The sequence below is a fragment of the Setaria viridis genome, chromosome 2 (assembly GCF_005286985.2).
Source record: "Setaria viridis chromosome 2, Setaria_viridis_v4.0, whole genome shotgun sequence".
Classification (NCBI taxonomy): Eukaryota; Viridiplantae; Streptophyta; class Magnoliopsida; order Poales; family Poaceae; genus Setaria; species Setaria viridis.
In genome coordinates, this window is record NC_048264.2 from 1,764,493 (window position 1) to 1,781,275 (window position 16,783).

The 16,783-nt window shown below is 50.5% G+C and overlaps 3 protein-coding genes across 3 annotated transcripts; 2 read left to right on the forward strand and 1 right to left on the reverse strand.

The window, feature by feature from the left end:
• Window positions 1-2,355: 2,355 nt before the first annotated feature.
• LOC117842893 (uncharacterized) lies at window positions 2,356-4,399 on the reverse strand. Its single transcript, XM_034723417.2, has 2 exons — window positions 4,123-4,399; window positions 2,356-4,025 (listed from the first exon to the last, which is right to left on the reverse strand). The coding sequence occupies exon 2, from the start codon at window positions 3,969-3,971 to the stop codon at window positions 2,532-2,534; it is 1,440 nt and encodes a 479-aa protein (XP_034579308.1). The 5' UTR covers window positions 3,972-4,025; window positions 4,123-4,399; the 3' UTR covers window positions 2,356-2,531.
• Window positions 4,400-5,854: 1,455 nt separating this feature from the next.
• On the forward strand, window positions 5,855-6,671 carry LOC140221785 (uncharacterized). The gene has a single exon (XM_072291748.1). The coding sequence runs from the start codon at window positions 5,855-5,857 to the stop codon at window positions 6,596-6,598; it is 744 nt and encodes a 247-aa protein (XP_072147849.1). The 3' UTR covers window positions 6,599-6,671.
• Window positions 6,672-14,000: 7,329 nt separating this feature from the next.
• LOC117842897 (uncharacterized) lies at window positions 14,001-15,672 on the forward strand. Its single transcript, XM_072291731.1, has 4 exons — window positions 14,001-14,366; window positions 14,439-14,572; window positions 14,758-15,098; window positions 15,626-15,672. Exons 1-4 carry the CDS (start codon window positions 14,001-14,003, stop codon window positions 15,670-15,672), a joined length of 888 nt encoding a protein of 295 aa, XP_072147832.1.
• The last annotated feature ends 1,111 nt before the right edge of the window (window positions 15,673-16,783 follow it).

Here is a 16,783-nt window from a genome sequence, read left to right on the forward strand (position 1 = left end):
CGCGCCTTCCACCTAGGTGCTCATCTGCATGGCTGTATTAATCGGAGGCTCGTTGTAACACTTCATCTTCCAAAGGAGCACCGTCCAACCCTTCCGAGGGGCGGACATGCGTACACATAGCACCCTGCTTAACACATAATACCTTGCTTATACTTTTGTCCTCGCTTCGTATAAAAGGATTAATCCGAAGGTGCTATGGCTGGTGGACAAAGGCTTATAAGTTGCCTTCACCCTTGCTCAACTAGCAATATGGTATTAAACATGCGCCACTACTAGGCCATCCAAAGTTGGGCCGGATGTCACATACACCCCAAAGAACTCGACATACTCGTCGGTCCAACTCACCCACACTTGGGCAAATGTACATGAATGTTCCCTCTCAGGACACGCCTGTACGTCCAATGCCAACGCCATATGCCATGTTGTGTGTCCCAACCGTACATCCAGTACCGATGCCATATGCCATGCTGTGTGTCCCATCCAAAGCCTACACGCGCCATGTGCCATATGCTCGAACACTTACCCGTACGTGCAACCGCGAGGGACGGTTCTAATACCATTTGTAACACCACACCCCATCCTTCAAAACCGCACCGTCTAGCCCTTCCGATTTAGATACCAGTCAACCGCACCGCTCACGCCGCTTTTTGCTAAAGAGACCTTGAATTTTCTAGTTTTTGCACCCAAAGTCCTGCGCAGTTCAAAAGTAATTAGACCTAGGTCCTTTTCTTTCTGTAGCGACTCCGGCGAGCCGAAGCCAGCGGAAAATGGCACGAGGGTGCACGGAGCCTGGACGGATAACTTCCTCACCTCCTTCCCTCATTCCTGAGTTACTTGTCGTCGACCCGGAGGCGGCGAGGCGGGATATCGGTGACGACGGATGCACGCACGGACTTGAGCTCAGGTGGGGTGGCGCTAGGCTCGAAGACGGCTAGGGTTTAGGGTTAGGTGGGGTTGAGGGGATGCGGCGGCTGCTTATATAGGCCGGGGGGTTGCCTTGGCTTGCGGGCCAAGGGAGGCGGGGTGCAACATGACCCGGACTTGAGCTCAAGTCGAGCTCGGGCGTGTGTGGGAGGTAGGAGATGAAAGGTGGGCCCTGCTTGTCATCGGGTGCGACGGGAGGGAGCTGGCATGGAGGGGCGCTGCTGGGTGGCTTGAGCGCTGTTGGGTCAAGCAAGCTGAGCTGCTGCTACTGGGGTGCTGCGGTGGAGCCGGGCTAAGCCGATGGGAAGAAACGGGCCAAAAGACAAAAAGGATGGGAAGAAACGGGCCGAAAGAGAAAAAGGAAAAGAAAGAAGAAGAAAGGTTTAAAAGGAATGCAAACAAATGAATTCAAAATACAAATTTGAATTCAAGCAACCAAAAACAATGCACCAGTATGAATGCAACAATGAACTACTCTTATGGTTCATTAATTTATTTTGAAAAAAATTTAAGTGCCTAAGAATTTAAATACAACCTCAAAATCCTTAGACACATGCAATTAAATTCTAAGAAATTTTATTAATTGCGAAATTTGAAAATTAGGTGTTACATTTGGTCATGTTTGTCTTGTTGAGGATAATTATTTATCTTGGCAACATGCGTCGAGAAGTAGTTTATTTTCATTTTTTTATTAACCGCAAGTTTGGTGGTGCAATAATATTTTGGCTTGTACATTCTTTTGCTCTCTGGTTAATGTTAAACAGTATCATATTTGATTTTGACTTGTATGCTTTGTACTTTCCAGATCATGCATGCTTGTAGCAAATTGCTTTTGCCAGAGGAGACAAATTGATAACTATTGAGATATCTGGCCAATTCGCAAATCCACCGAGGCATGTTGCAAGGCTATTAGCTGATGCTTTAAAATATTTGTTACGGTACTATATTGTGTAGTTTAAATTCTTGTGGGAACAAAGTCAAAATGGTGGGTGGCTCCAAACAAGCTAAGCTGGAAAGGTCGGGGAGGATGACACTTGGAGGAAACCGCACTGTGAATTCTGGACGCTGTGACTTGAAAAGGTTGTGTGGCTGTTGACCACTTGGCCGTCGCTGTTGGATTTATTAGCACTGCAATGACTCACACTTCACTTCAAGATGAAAGATTGGTATATTTCATATATCATGGCAAATCGCAGAACGATTTTTCACTTGGAGGCTCATGGAGTTCTTTTGCCTAGCATATATAGATGAAGATTCAATAATATTCGTGGCTTGCAATTTTATTCGTGGAACTTTCAGCCATGTGTTGGTTGAAATCTCAAACATCAACCGTTTACATCACGGTTCAGACATGGGAAATCATATTGTTGCGTTTCATGTTGTGGACAAAGTAGTAAATTGAGTTCAGCTAGTGCCTTGAACCAATGCAACTTGTCTAGGGACAGCATCATCAACCTACATCTTTCATTAATAAGAAGATAAGGAAAATACATTGTTAGCTCAAGAAAACTCTGGTGCCGGCCTTATCTGACCGCCACTTACTAAAACAATCTATTGAACCTATGTGTCACTTATTTGGGCCTCCTTTGTCGATTGATGTCCTTTCTTCAACCACCTTGTCTTTGCTTTTGTTCTTGTCTAGGACCTGCCTGCTGGTTTTGGGTGCACCTGCTCCTTATGTGCTTTCGCTTTTTAGCATCAAACTTGGCAACACCATGTTTAGTGACCCACCTGATCGAGTACTTCATGATCTGTGGCTGATGTAGAAAACAATTTATAGCATTTGATCTTATCGTCTCACCGACATGTTGTATGCTAACATCTATACATTCTTCATCATTTTTTCCAATTACCTCGACTGCATAACTTGCCTGCAGCTGCTGCTCTTCCTGCACACAGTGAGGATGCAAGGAAACCGTCAGCTTTAAAGGTGGCCTCTGGTGGTCTCTCATGAGACTTCTTTTAGCCACTCCATGAAATGAGCTACGCAAGTTGCAATCTTTTGCTGAAATGTAGCACTTGAATTTGAAAAGAATTACTGCCTCTGGGAGTACGTGTGATAGCTCTGTCGAGTCGATGCTGTTAACACAAGGTCGTCCGTGCCCTCTTTCTATGCAGCATAATGGATTGGGGCGACACGTTTGAATGATTTTGCAATGCTTCTCCTGAATGCCAAGCATGGGAGGAGCATTCGAATGGGAGACGTCTTGTAGATTAGCTAGTAGGGTGAGTTCTCCCATTGCAGTGTCAACCTCATCAAGCTTGAACTGGGATGCCAACGACTGCAGGCAATCCATGGCAACCCCAGCTATGTCTGTGCTCTCTGAGAGCCTCAGCACAAACCAAAGAGAGAAACTTTTGTCAGGCCTCTTGCGATCCAAATACTTGTACTCAATATGCGCCTCCACGCCGCGCTGATCTTCTTCTAGACGTGCGGGCCACATGGAGAACCTGCGCTCTTGGCCTGCTTGCACCCTTGTGTAGATCAGGGTTTTCCATTCGAAGAGGTGCCTGACGAGAGGGCTGGAGAAAGACATCCAACGCCGGAGTGAACAACCAGACTCCACCTTTGTTAGTATGCTTCGTGCAGAATCTGCAAACTGCTCAAATCTCTCGACATCGTCGCAGGTCAACCACAACTCATCCTTGATCATGCTGCTGCTGATGAAAGATGAGAAGCAAAACATGGAAGTAGGAGTAACCAAACCTTCTTGAGATGAGGAGGAACTCGTTGCCGCTTGCGAGATCTCCTGCTGGCCTTGTGCCTGCCGCTTCTTGTTCCTGTTGAGCAGAGATGCGGCCTGGATGAAGTCACGCTTCAGCTCAATCCTGTCGCGAAGCAGAGAGACCTCTGTGATCGGCAGTTTCGCTGTTCTCTCCAGGACGAACTCCACCTCGTGGATGGCCTTCCTGAGCCTCTCCAGGTAGTGTCCTTGTGAGGCCTTGTCCTTGCGTTTGCCCAGCACCAAGGAGGCGCCTCTGCTCACCATCTCCTGAAGAACGGCTCCACCCACCACTTGTGCCGCTACCGCCATGAAGTCCTCCATGTGTGAATTGAACCGGCCGAGCCGGGGGAAGGAATTGATATACCTGGTGATGATCTGAGGTCCGAGGAGAAGAGAACAGCATCTGTATATTTTAATTTGATGCGCACAAGAATAGTATTGATCATGATGAAATGTGCATAGTTGTCCTTACCTTAGTGTTCTTCGTCTTGCCCGCGGCCGCGTGTGGCTCAGCTAGCTGCTGATAGCACAACTAGCAGGTGCTTACTGAGGGATGTGGAGCTGATCGAGGTTTATGATCACAAATAGATGGGAGAAGGTGATCCATCCAGCGATAGTTCGGTTCTGTTCATTCTTACGGGTCCGAACAAGCGGTATCAGTCGATTCTTGTGGTGTGGCATGTGTGAAGCGTCAGTGTCAAAGCTGCATTATACGACAAGTTGAAAGCAGTAAAGTCGTCCCCAAAAGTCTAGCTAATCTTTGTCCAAGTCCAAGACCAAGTCATTGTTGCCTTCAATTCCTGACTTGGGGGCTCACAATTATCAACCACTTTTTCTTCAATCTGAAGGAAGCTAGCCTGTCATGCATGATGAATCAACATCACTAATAAGGGGGCCAAGGCGGCCGCCCCCACCCAAGTCATGCAACTTTCCAGAAAAGAAAATCAAATTTTGATTAACTTTTGAAAATTTTAACACTATTGCTCCTCTTCTACTAACAAAACAAAATTTTAAGTTTCTAGCTCCGCTCCTGACTACTTACACCTTCGTTCGTAGGAACACTTGACTTTACTGTATTTCCATCAAATCTTAACAAAATTCCGCGATCAAATGACACTCCCGTGCAACCTGAGAGGGCAGGAGATGACATGCTCTCACAATCAAGTTTCAATCAGATTGGAGGTGCACTTCAACTCGAGCGCTGTGCTGCCTCTTCTTGTCTTCGACTCTTCCGTCAACCAGCGCCGCCGCCGCCGCTTCTCCGGCCGGCAGTCCGCCGCCGCCTCTGATCTTTCTGGGCCATTCCAAACTAACTCCGCCCGAGTAGGCCCATGAAGGCACAACAAGCACGACGGGCCTCTCTCTCTCACTCTCGTCTTCTCCCAATCCAGTTCCCCACCCAAACCCTCACCGACCCCGAGCGCGCCGCCCACCATGGCGGCGCCGCCGCGCCTGCCGGAGCTGATCGAGGACGCCATCGCGGAGAACCTCCTGCGGCTCCCGCCGGACGATCCCGCGCACCTCTTCCGCGCCTCCCTCGTCTGCAAGCTCTGGTGCAGCATCCTCTCCGACCACGCCTTCCTCCGCCGTGTTAGCACTAATCTTGACTTAGCACATATGTGTGTGTCGCGTGCAACGCGTGCGTGTGTGTGCGTTCTCGTTTGAGTCAGTTAGCTTGTTTAGGGAGAGTCCGTGTCAGGCTAGGACGGCCGTGGCCGCGTTCAAGCTATCGTAATAGGTTCGGCCAGATGGTGCGCGTGTATGGGCTCGCGTTCGCGTCGTGGCCAGTTTCTGTTAGGGTTGCAGTTGCAGACTTGCAGGGATGGCTGAATCGTTGGCCATGGCGTCAATAGCGGAAGGGAGTGCGATCTGGCGTGCGAGTGGAGTTGAGGACCGGTTCTTGCGGAGGAGTTTGGTGCTCGGAACGCAGAGAAGGCCGAGTCCGCCGGGGTGGTGCGTCAGTACGCACCGAGCTCGCCGTAGTGGGTTGTGTGGGCGCTGCGACTCTACTGGACCTTTATATGGCCATGTAATCCTTGTGTAAACTTCTGTTCGAGTCCATTTTGAGTTGAATAGCAGGCTGCAGGTCGTTCGGCGGCCGTGGCGTTCGTCGCCGGAAACTACTGTTCATCTTCCTCCTTGCGTCTGTGCGTGAGCGTGAGTGATCTTAGAGCTAGTTCCAACAATTGGTATCAGAGCCGTGTATGCCCAAGATCCTGCGCTACTACCTCGACTCCATGGCGATGGTTCCGCACAGTGTCGGGGGAAGTAGCGGTGTCTCGCTCGCGTACCCGCTGCTCTCATCGACGAACTACACCGCGTGGGCGATCAAGGTGGAGGCCATCCTTGATGCTCAGGGCCTTTGGGAGGCCGTGAATCCGGCGGAAGGCGAGGTGGCGGACGCACGGAAGGACAAGACGGCGAGGGCACAACTTCTTCAAGCGCTACCGGAGGACATTCTCTTGCAGGTGTCACAAAAGAAGACGGCGAAAGAGCTTTGGGATAGCCTCAAGACGAGGTTTGTCGGAGCCGACCGCGTCAAGGCTGCTCGTCTTTCAACCTTGAAAGGCGAATTCGACTTGCTGCGCATGAAGGAGGGGGAGCCATTGGATGACTACGCCGGCAAAATTAGTGGTATGGCGGCGAAGTACGTCAACCTCGGCGCAACACTTGACGACTCCGCCATGGTTAAGAAGCTCCTCGACACCGTCCCAGATCGGCTCTACCCAGTCGTTGCAGGGATCGAGCAGTTTTGTGACGTGGAGAAGATGCCTTTTGAGGAGGCGCTTGGGAGGTTGAAGGCCTTCGACGAGCGTTCTCAACGGCGCACTCAAGCTAGCGAGACCGATCATGGTCAGCTCCTGCTCACGGCGGCCGAGTGGCAGGCTCGGGAGAAGCTCAAGTCTCCGGGAAAGAAAGGTAAATGCTACAATTGCGGCGTCCGTTGACATTTTGCCAAGGAATGTCCCAAGCCAAAGAAGGAAGAAGCGGTCCTTGCGACGGCGGATGATGAACCAACATTACTTTGAAGTATGTCTAGAAAGTAGAATAAGCAAGTCAAGATTAGGGGGGAAATTGTTAGCACTAATCTTGACTTAGCACATATGTGTGTGTCGCGTGCAACGCGTGCGTGTGTGTGCGTTCTCGTTTGAGTCAGTTAGCTTGTTTAGGGAGAGTCCGTGTCAGGCTAGGACGGCCGTGGCCGCGTTCAAGCTATCGTAATAGGTTCGGCCAGATGGTGCGCGTGTACGGGCTCGCGTTCCCGTCGTGGCCAGTTTCTGTTAGGGTTGCAGTTGCAGACTTGCAGGGATGGCTGAATCGTTGGCCATGGCGTCAATAGCGGAAGGGAGTGCGATCTGGCGTGCGAGTGGAGTTGAGGACCGGTTCTTGCGGAGGAGTTTGGTGCTCGGAACGCAGAGAAGGCCGAGTCCGCCGGGGTGGTGCGTCAGTACGCACCGAGCTCGCCGTAGTGGGTTGTGTGGGCGCTGTGACTCTACTGGACCTTTATATGGCCATGTAATCCTTGTGTAAACTTCTGTTCGAGTCCATTTTGAGTTGAATAGCAGGCTGCAGGTCGTTCGGTGGCCGTGGCGTTCGTCGCCGGAAACTACTGTTCATCTTCCTCCTTGCGTCTGTGCGTGAGCGTGAGTGATCTTAGAGCTAGTTCCAACACGCCGGTACTGCCGATTCCACCGAACCCCTCCGCTGCTCGGCTTCTTCAGAGGGTCACACCTTATCAATCACATCCCCCGCTTCGTCCCCACCACGGATGACTCCCCCTTTCGCCAGCCGGTGTTCGATTGCCGCAGCTACTTCCCCCTCGACTGCCGCCACGGGCGCGTTCTGCTCAAGAAGCCGGAGACCGACCACTTTTTTGTCTGGGACCAAATCACCGGTGACCGAGAGGACGTGCAGGAGCCCTGCATCCAGTGGTTGCCCGCCGCAGTGCTCTGTGCGGCGACCAATTGCGACCACTGCGACTGCCATGGGTGCCCCTTCCACCTATGACAATTGTATGGGCAGGCTCGTGTGTGTGTGCACATACTCGTCGCAGGTTGGTGCTTGGAGCACGTCGGTTTCTGTTCACGTCAGCAGCGAAACCTTTGTGAACCAGAGTCGCTGTGCCATTGTCGGACATGAAATCTACTTCGAACTTGGCAGGGGTGATACAATTCTAAAGTATGACTTTGTCAAGCATCACCTGTCTGTCATTTACACGCCTGATGACTCTTACGACCACGGCATTGTCCTCATGCTCACGCATGATGGTTTTCTTGGGCTCTCTGGCACTAAGGGTTCCAACCTTTACTTATGGTCGAGGAAAGCAAATCCAGAGGGATTGAGCTACAGCCATTGCTGCCTGTTGCCAACCCTTTTAAAGAAACTATTGTGACTTGTTTTGCTGAAGGGTGTGCGTGTCATCTTCATTACCACCGATATTGGTGACTTCATTATTGAGCTCAAGACAGGGCGGGCGAGGAAGGTAGCTAAGCCTGGTACATACTATCCTGTCATACCCTTCATGAGAAACACACCAGGTATTGTCCCAGCCCTTTGCCTGTTTGTAATCCTGCATTGTTCTAATACTGGTTTGTAGGTTACAGTTGAATGGAAACTATATGATGCATATGCCTGTGAAAATTGAATGCATGGTATGAGTATTAGGACAATGCAATGTTACACATAATGTTTTGTCAGGTTCAACCTGTTCATGTGGACCATTCTTGATATTGGCAAGATTTTCTCACATAACACAACCCAACCTTCTGAACCTATTTAATTGCACTGATAAACCTTCAATTGCACTGATAAACGAAGTTGGCGAAAGGGGACGGGGACGAACCAGCTGATATCATGAGCTTGGAGTAGACCTCAGCAGATGACAGACTAGCGGTCTCGCGGCCAAAGGGGCACAGGCATTGATCTTCTCCTTCACGGAGTGAAACACTGGTGAGCACGTTGTTGATCTTCTCGAGTTCGTCAGAAGCCTGGTGTGATAGGCGTGGGGTAAGATGCGCTTCCAAACCATCGTCCAACACCTGTGCCACTGAAACATTCTCATCAACGGCATGAGTGAGGAGCATTGGGAACATGTCAAGTAGCCGGCCTGTAGACAGCCATTGGTCGTGCCAGAAACTGGTTGATGAGCCATCCGAAACTGCAGAGCAGGTTAGTGTTCGATACAGCAGCAGCAGCCCCTAAAGATCATTCCAGTGTGCCCCATTGATCTCGCCATGGAGATCCACCGGCCTGACAAGGCTGCGCACCCAGCGTGCCCAGGAGGAGTCGTCAGGGTGATGAAGCCGGTGAAGAAGCTTGAGAAGGAGACTTTTATTCTGCGTGGACAGATGTTTGAGGCTGAGGCCGCCATGGTCCGTTGTCTTGCAAGTGTTTTCCCACGCGACTAAACATTGGGCACCACTGACCTTGTCTACGCCGGCTGTTAAGTGCTTCTATACGATGCCAGGGGGAAGGAGTACCGACATGGCATAAGTGAATTGGCTATCCACAACGCTGTTGATCAGCACTGCTCTGCATGTTGCATTGAGGAGTGAAGCTCGCCATCCACTTAGCTGCCTGTCGACCTTGGCAATGAGTGGGGTGAAAGCTGACACCCGAAGCTTCCCATTTGACAGTGGCAATCCCAGGTAGGATTGGGGGAACTGCCTAGCTTGCATCCGAGGATGCTTTGGAAGTTTGCCGATGAAGAGTTCGAGACATTCATGGGCACCATCGTGCTCTTATAGAAATTGATTTGCAAACGGGTTGCTGCTGAAAAATGATCCAGAACTTGCTTCAGCGCCTCCAGCCCGTCTTGGTCAGCTCGGAGAAGCAGGAGTGTGTCATCCGCATACTGGAGTACTGGGCACGGCTACCCAGGTGCTGCTGGGTGTGAAATCCGTGAATCACCTTTTATCAGTTGTTGCAGGACGTCGGCCACCAGGAGGAAGAGGTAGGGGGACAATGGGTCGCCCTGACATAAACCCCTCCCACATGTGAACCAAGGACCAGGAACTCCATTGACCAGAACAGCCATCTTTGAGGTTTGCAACAAATCATGGATCCAGCTGATCCACATAGTCGGGAACCCTCTGGCCGCCATGACATCGACGAGGCTGCTCCAGTTCACTGAGTTAAATGCTTTGGAAAAGTCGAGTTTGGAAGCTTGCGCCGATGGCAGCACTAGACGAGCTCCATGGCATAAACAAAGTTCTCGGAGATGGAACGCCCATTGATGAAGACTGTTTGGTCCAGATCAATGAGGCGCGAGATCTGGCATTGCAGTCTTGTTGTGAGCATTTTGGAGCCAATCTTCAGTGAACAATTCTGCAGGCAAATGGGGCGGTAGTCGCCATGTGTCGAGGCGGTAGCGAGCTTGGGAATCATGACGACATAAGACCGATTGAGCCGTTCCAGTTCAGCCTCCCCTTCCTGGAACGCGCGCACCAGCTGCATGACCGATGGTGACACGGTGGTCCATGCCACCATGTAGAAGGCTGGTCCAAAGCTGTCAGGTCCAGGAGAGCTGGACTGGTTCATGGACCGCACGACGACATGCGCCTCCGACTCCGTGAACGGCATCAGCAGCGGAGCTGCGTTCACCTTCTCCGTATTGGCGTAGAGAGCGTTGAAGTCGGCGGCGCCCATGTCCACTGGACGTGCACGCAGGAGGTCTTGCAGGTGCGCGGTGAGCGTAGATGTTTTGTCGCGGTGTGAGGACACCACAACCCCATCCACAAACAACACACGGATGTTGTTGCGCCGTAGTCATTGCATAGCTTGCGCGTGGAAGAAGCGGGTGTTTGCGTCTCCCTCGCGGATGGCGTGGTACTTGCCGAGATGCTTCCAGTACGCCACACGTTCGCGCACGGCGAGCTCCAGTCTGTCTTGGCAATCACGGCACAACTGAAGCTCTCCTGCAGAAAGGTAACACACTTCCTCAAGCACATCAAGCAGGTAGTTAACGAACTTGCAACTGGGGAGGAAAGAGGGCGGTGCTTGCTTACGCCGAACCCACGCCTTTGACATGCATCAAACCGCTTTCAAAGAGTGAACCATTGTCGCCGCCGCGCCGTGCGGTGAGCTTGCGTGCCAGATCGGGAGAACCGCGGGCAAAAAATCAGGGTGTTTGAGCCAAGCCTTTTTAAAAACAGAAGAGATTAGCTTTTGGAATGACCGTGAACATGCACAGATGGATTGGGGTGTGATCGGAGGTTGGTTTGGGTAGGGAGTTCTAGGAAGAAATGGGGAAGGTGGTGCTCATAGGTAGGTTGAAGAAGATGCGGTCGAGATGGGCAAGGGTGGGGGAGCTTCGGTGATTGGACCAGGTGAACAATCGATCAAGGAGGGGGAGATTGATAAGGTGGAGCTGCTCAATTGTGTTGTTGAACGCGGTGTTGAGGGTGGCGTTGGAGGCGCCATTGCTGTTATCTGCCTCACCCAGGGTGAGGTTGAAGTCTCCTGCCAAAGTCCAGCACCTAGTAACGAGATTGGCTATTTCCTCCAAAGATCCCAAGAAGGAGAGGGAGTCCCAGTGATTTGCTTGCGCATAAACATTGGTGACGGCAAAAGAGTAATCTAAAGCAGTGGAGGACAGAATGGTTGTTAGGGAATGTGGCCGCGCAAAGCAGGTGTTGAGGGAGAAGACAGAAGAATCCCAAGCAGTTATAATGCTGTCGCGTGTGTTGTCAGCGTCAGCGCACTGGAACGCGTCCAGGTTTGCCGAGAGGAAATTGCGAGCTTTCCAGTGATCCATGTGACAGAGCTTCGTTTCTTGAAGACAAGCAATGTTCAAACGTATGGAGGAGAGGGCATCGTGCACAACAGTACATTTGATCTTATCACCCAAACCGCCAACATTCCAAGGGAGAAGAGAAAACGAAACATTGTTAGAGTTCATGGCTAACACAAGGACACCAGTTCATCGACAGAAAGGTAGAACAGACACAACAACAAACGGAGAAAGAAAGAGTTCTAGCTCTAAGGAGAATGTGACATAGACAAAGGAGATCGGGGAACCACAAGGCAACACTGGGAACGCTAGAGCGAGCTGGAGGCAGATGGGGATTGTATCCCCAGATCAGAGCGTGTCTACTAGCAGAAGTGGTCAAAGCAGATCGCGCATTGGCCATCTCGAGTTCAAGCATCAGTCCTGGGGAGCACCGTGTTCAGCTGGTGAGTTGTGGCGGTGCCAATGTCGAGGACCCGGTCCAGCGCGTGCATGGTGGCGTTGCCAAGTCCCGCTACGTCGGCGAGCTTGGTGAGATCCATAGGCGCAATTGGCTTCTTTGTTTGCTTCACAAGCTTCTTCTTGTTCAGCTGGCGAGTTGTGGCAGCGCCAATGTCAAGGATCCGGTCCAGCGCACGCACGGTGGCGTCGCCGAGTCCCATTGCGTCGGCAAGCTTGGCGAGATCCACAGGCGCAATTGGCTTCTTTGTTTTCTTCATAAGCTGCCGTGGCATCCACGAACTTACCGCCGTCCTTGGCAGCAAGGCACTCGTTGTTACAGGTGCTAATCTTTGCCCGGCCCATGGCTGGCGCGTGGTTTGCAGCACGTGTGCCCTGGAGCCGCCGGTGCGTCTTGAGCAGTTGGTTGGGGGGAGGTAGCTGCTGGCTGCGATGGTGGGAGGATGGACTGGCGTTTGGCATGGCCATGGCATGGATGGGCACGGTTTCACCCGCATGCCAGGTGAAGAGCAGGACTGGGTGAGCACGGCAGGTGTTGGTGGTGGGGACAACAGAGTGTGGTAGGTGGATGATGATGGGGAGCGGAGGCAGGTGGGGTAGTGGGAACGCGTTTATGAATCCATGGCACAGGATGGCGGCATCGAGGAAGGTAGCTGGGTGGAGCGGCGGCGCTTGCTGCAGAGAGGCATGGGGTGCAGGAGGTTAGCGGGGTGTGCAGGACCGTGTTGTGCGGGGGCAGGGGCGGCAGGTAGTTGTGTGAATTGTGCTGGTGCTGGCGGGAGGTGCTCATTGCCCAGAGTATGCCCAGGAGCTGGTGGTGGCAGCAGGGCGGGGCCAAAGAACGGGATCCACTACCTGTTGGCGTAGATCTGCTACTCGTGCGGCCAGATGGCCAGGATGCTCTAGTGGAGGACGATACCGCGGCCGCTCGGTGTGTGCACGCCGATGCGACTGGGAACGTGGGGGTGCTGCAGCTCGATGACGAACCTCATGCAGGACCGGTCAAATCTAGGCAGGCAGAAGGGATCTATTTCCATCACTGATCCAACACACCTGTAGATATCCCGGACTTTCTTCGCCTCCCAATGTTCCTCCGACAGGTTCTAGGCCGTGATGTGCGCCAACCAAGCGGGTTCGCGGAGGAAACGGTCATCCGTGTCTTCAACGCACTCCAAGTGGACCACCGTGCCGTTGAGGCAGATGGGCTGGACTGCCATAGCAGCTTCACACGCCGCCTCTATTCTGAAATGCAGGAGAGCGACCCCAAGGGAGGAGGGTAGCAGCGGGAAGCGAAGCTGTGGCGTCGCAACGTTGAAAGCGGAGAGAATGAGCGGCGTTGGGTTGACGGCCGCCATCGGTGGCTCCACTTCAACGAATGCAAAGCATGCGTCATGCTCCCAGTCGCCTTCCGCCACCAAGATTTCGAGATAGTCCGGGCCTTCCACCAAATCCGCGCTTTCCACCGACTCATCCTCGTTAGATGTTGCTTCCACCGAGTCGCTGTCCTCCTGCGCTATGCCACCGATTTGTGGGCAATGACAGTGTTTTGTGAGAACCAATAGGTAAAATATAATGGAATTACTAACTTGGTGTCCTCTATGTGACCTGCACACTCGAATTTCCTCTATTTTCTGTATCACAAACATTATTACTGAATAGGCAATTAGCAAAATACAAGCAAATTTCCAAATCCACCCACATCGTTCACAACCTACCATAATATGCTTAATTGTTCGATATTAATCCGCATAAATAAAATTAATAGTCACTGGTATATAATAAGGTCCTACTCCCGTTCTCCTAAAATAAAATTAATTTGTAACCAAATCTTTTGTCCTAAAATAATGTGCATTGATCCATGAACAACGAACTAAATTTTGGAACGTCAAAGGCAATCTTTGGGACATGATTAATCGAGGGCATGGAGTAATACTAAACGGTCCAAATCTTCTTGTAAATTGATTTAGTTTAGTCAGCAGGGAGTACTACATGCTTTGCTGCCTGCAAATTTCCAGAAATCAAATTAACAAAAATGCCGACGGTGTAGCTTTAAAAAAAAGCGTGTCCTCACGTGGCAGCCGCCGCCTCTCATCATCGCCGTCGCTCCCCCGTCCTCCCTTGTTCTTCCCCAATCCAAATCCCCAGCCAAACCCTCGCCCGGCATGGCGCCGCCGCGCCGGCTGCCGGAGCTCATCGACGGCGCCACCGAGGAGATCCTCCTCCGCATCGCCCCGGAGGAGCCCGCGCACCTCGTCCGCGCCTCCCTAGTCTGCAAGCTCTGGCGCCGCCTCCTCGTGGACCCCGCCTTCGTCCGCCGGTACCGCGAGTTCCACCGGACGCCTCCGATGCTTGGCTTCTTCCAAAATCAGCTCGCCGCCGCCGACCGCGTCCACGCACCCTGGTTCGTCCCCACCACATCAGCACCCCCCTTGCCGCAGCTGGCGTTCGAATATTCCACGGGATGGGAAGTGCTCAGCTCTTGCCATGGGCGGGTCCTCGTCGGCCACGGGTCCATCGGCATGAACCTCGTTGTCTAGGATCCCGTCACGCGCCTTCGGCAGAGGCTGCCCATGCCCAGAATGCGGCTGTGCTTCAACTAGTCCTATGCGGTTCTCTGCGCCGTGGGCAGCTGCAACCACCTCGATTGCCACGGAGGCCCCTTCCTAGTGGTCTCCGTGGGTTCTTGCCCCGTTGTAAGTGCTCCTGCCACTGACAGGCTCGCACGGGCGTGCGTGTACTCATCAGAGACTCGTGCGTGGGGCACACCCACCTCTGTTGACTTGGGCGTCAGTGGCAATGTCAACAACAAAAGGAGTGGTGCTGTTGTCCGAGATGGCATCTATTTCGCCCTCACCTGGGGTGAAAGGATTCTGAAATTTGGTTTGGTCAAGAATTGCTTATCTATTATTTTCACACCAGACGTGTACCAATGCGGTGTTGTCCTCATGCCAATGGAGGATGGTTCGCTTGGGCTCGCCGGCATCAAGTGTTCAAGCCTTCACCTGTGGTCAAGGAAGTTGGATCCAAAGGGAAGTGCCGGATGGGTACAATGCAGGGTCATCATCTTGAGAAATTGTTCCCCATTAACAACGCCCGCAGCCAACCTAGGGTGATTGGTTTTGCTGAGGGTCTTGGTGTCATCTTTTTGGGGACAGATGTTGGTGTTTTCATGATGGAGCTCAAGTCAGGTCGGAAGAGGAAGGTAGGCGAGTCCAGGGTTATTGTTACTATCATCCCGTTCATGAGCTTCTACACTCCAGGTACAGTGCTAGCACATTGCCTAATGTAATCCCGCACTAAAATTTCTGAAGTTTCCTTAGTTCAGATCTGTATATTTTCAATGGAATGCAAATAATATTTATCTATATATAAAACTGAATATTGATGATGATGTTGGCCAGAAAACAGAATACACAACCTACATTGCACCTGGTTTCGGTTCTGTCTGAACTTTTAAAAGCTATTTTATTGAGATAGGTATGATATGCCCTAGAAGTTGTTTTTTTTCCTCTCTTCACAAAGCAGAGGGTTCTGATCTATTATGTTGATATCTCCTATGGCTGCTGTGAAGCTCACATGCCAAAACCTCAACCTTGTGAGCCTTTGGCTTGCACATTATTTTACCCAACAATTCATTAGCTAATTTTATGGCATTTTGGCTTGCACATTATTTATCCTTCTTGTAAATACTACACAATAGGTAGCCTGCATTGTTTCATATTTAAATACTGTTTGGGTTAGTTACAAATTAATTTTAACTTGTATGCTATTGCTTGGTTCTTTGCAGATTGTGGGAGCAGAAAATTGCCACCACACATGCAGGAGATAAATTAATCAGTGCTGAGATGAGGTATGGTAGTACCTGGCCAATTTGCAAATCCACCAAGCTGAATCTGCTGCAGTTTGCATCTTGCAGGGCGGTTGCTTTGCAATGTTTATTACTACTCTCTTGACAATTTAATTAATGGTTCTGTGAACCATCATGGTGCCTTTAATATTATGATCAAGATTGATGACTACATTTCAATTTTAGTTAATCTTACATTGGATAGTGTTTTGTTGATGGTTAACAGTTCCACTTTGAGCAGAAGCTATACTGTACGTGGTTGTTTTCCCTGAAAAATGAAGCTGAGTACTTTGGTTTAATTTTCATTTCTTTGTGAAAATTCAGTTGTTCCGATATGTGCATGTAGTTCTGGGAATAAATGATACCTTTTCTTTTAAAAATTAAATATGTGGAAATGCAATGTCACATCTAATCTAGTTGTTTGGTCACGCTCGACTTGCTAAGCATAGTTCTTGATATATTAGCAAAATGCACCTATGAAATAGTTGATTATTTTTTAATTGCAAGTTGATGATCCAATTTTTTTTCATTTACATGTTATTGTTGTACTCTTATAATTTGAAACAGTATATAGTGTGGTATGAAGCAACTCTAACTTGACGCTTGATACTTTCCAGGTTGTGCTTGCAACAAATTGCCATCGCCAGCAGACAAATTAATCACTACTGAGATACCTGGCCAGCTTAAAAATCCAGGAAGCTGAATCAGTCACTGTTGGCATTTGGAGGGTTGATGCTTTGAAATGTTTATTAGTATTCAGTTTGTTAGATTAATTTCTTATAGGGTCAGCCACCATGGTCAAGGCCTACCCCAACTTGCTTGGAACTAAAAGAGTTGTTGCAGTATTAGTAGTAGTGTAAGCCACGTCACCAGTTTTTATGTTCTTCATGGCTAGTTGTTTAAGATCATGATTGTGAAGACTATGTTTGAGGTTTTGAGCTAATCTTACTATGGCTGGTTTTACATTGATGGTTGGTGAGTCCACTCGGAGCTGAATGCGTATTGTGGTTCTTTTTTTATCTGAAGTATGTTTGCATTATTTGTCATGAAGCCATTACAGGGGAACATGTGTATCAATTCTGTATTCTATCATGAAGT

Excerpts from the sequence above, each read along its gene's own strand:
- LOC117842893 (XM_034723417.2), bottom strand. The coding sequence starts at position 3,971 with ATGGAGGACTTCATGGCGGTAGCGGCACAAGTGGTGGGTGGAGCCGTT.
- LOC140221785 (XM_072291748.1), top strand. The coding sequence starts at position 5,855 with ATGCCCAAGATCCTGCGCTACTACCTCGACTCCATGGCGATGGTTCCG.
- LOC117842897 (XM_072291731.1), top strand. The coding sequence starts at position 14,001 with ATGGCGCCGCCGCGCCGGCTGCCGGAGCTCATCGACGGCGCCACCGAG. Across the intron at positions 14,573-14,757 it reads AGGCTCGCACGGGCGTGCGT|ACGTGTACCAATGCGGTGTT; the intron begins GTACTCATCAGA and ends TTTTCACACCAG. Across the intron at positions 15,099-15,625 it reads CATGAGCTTCTACACTCCAG|ATTGTGGGAGCAGAAAATTG; the intron begins GTACAGTGCTAG and ends GGTTCTTTGCAG.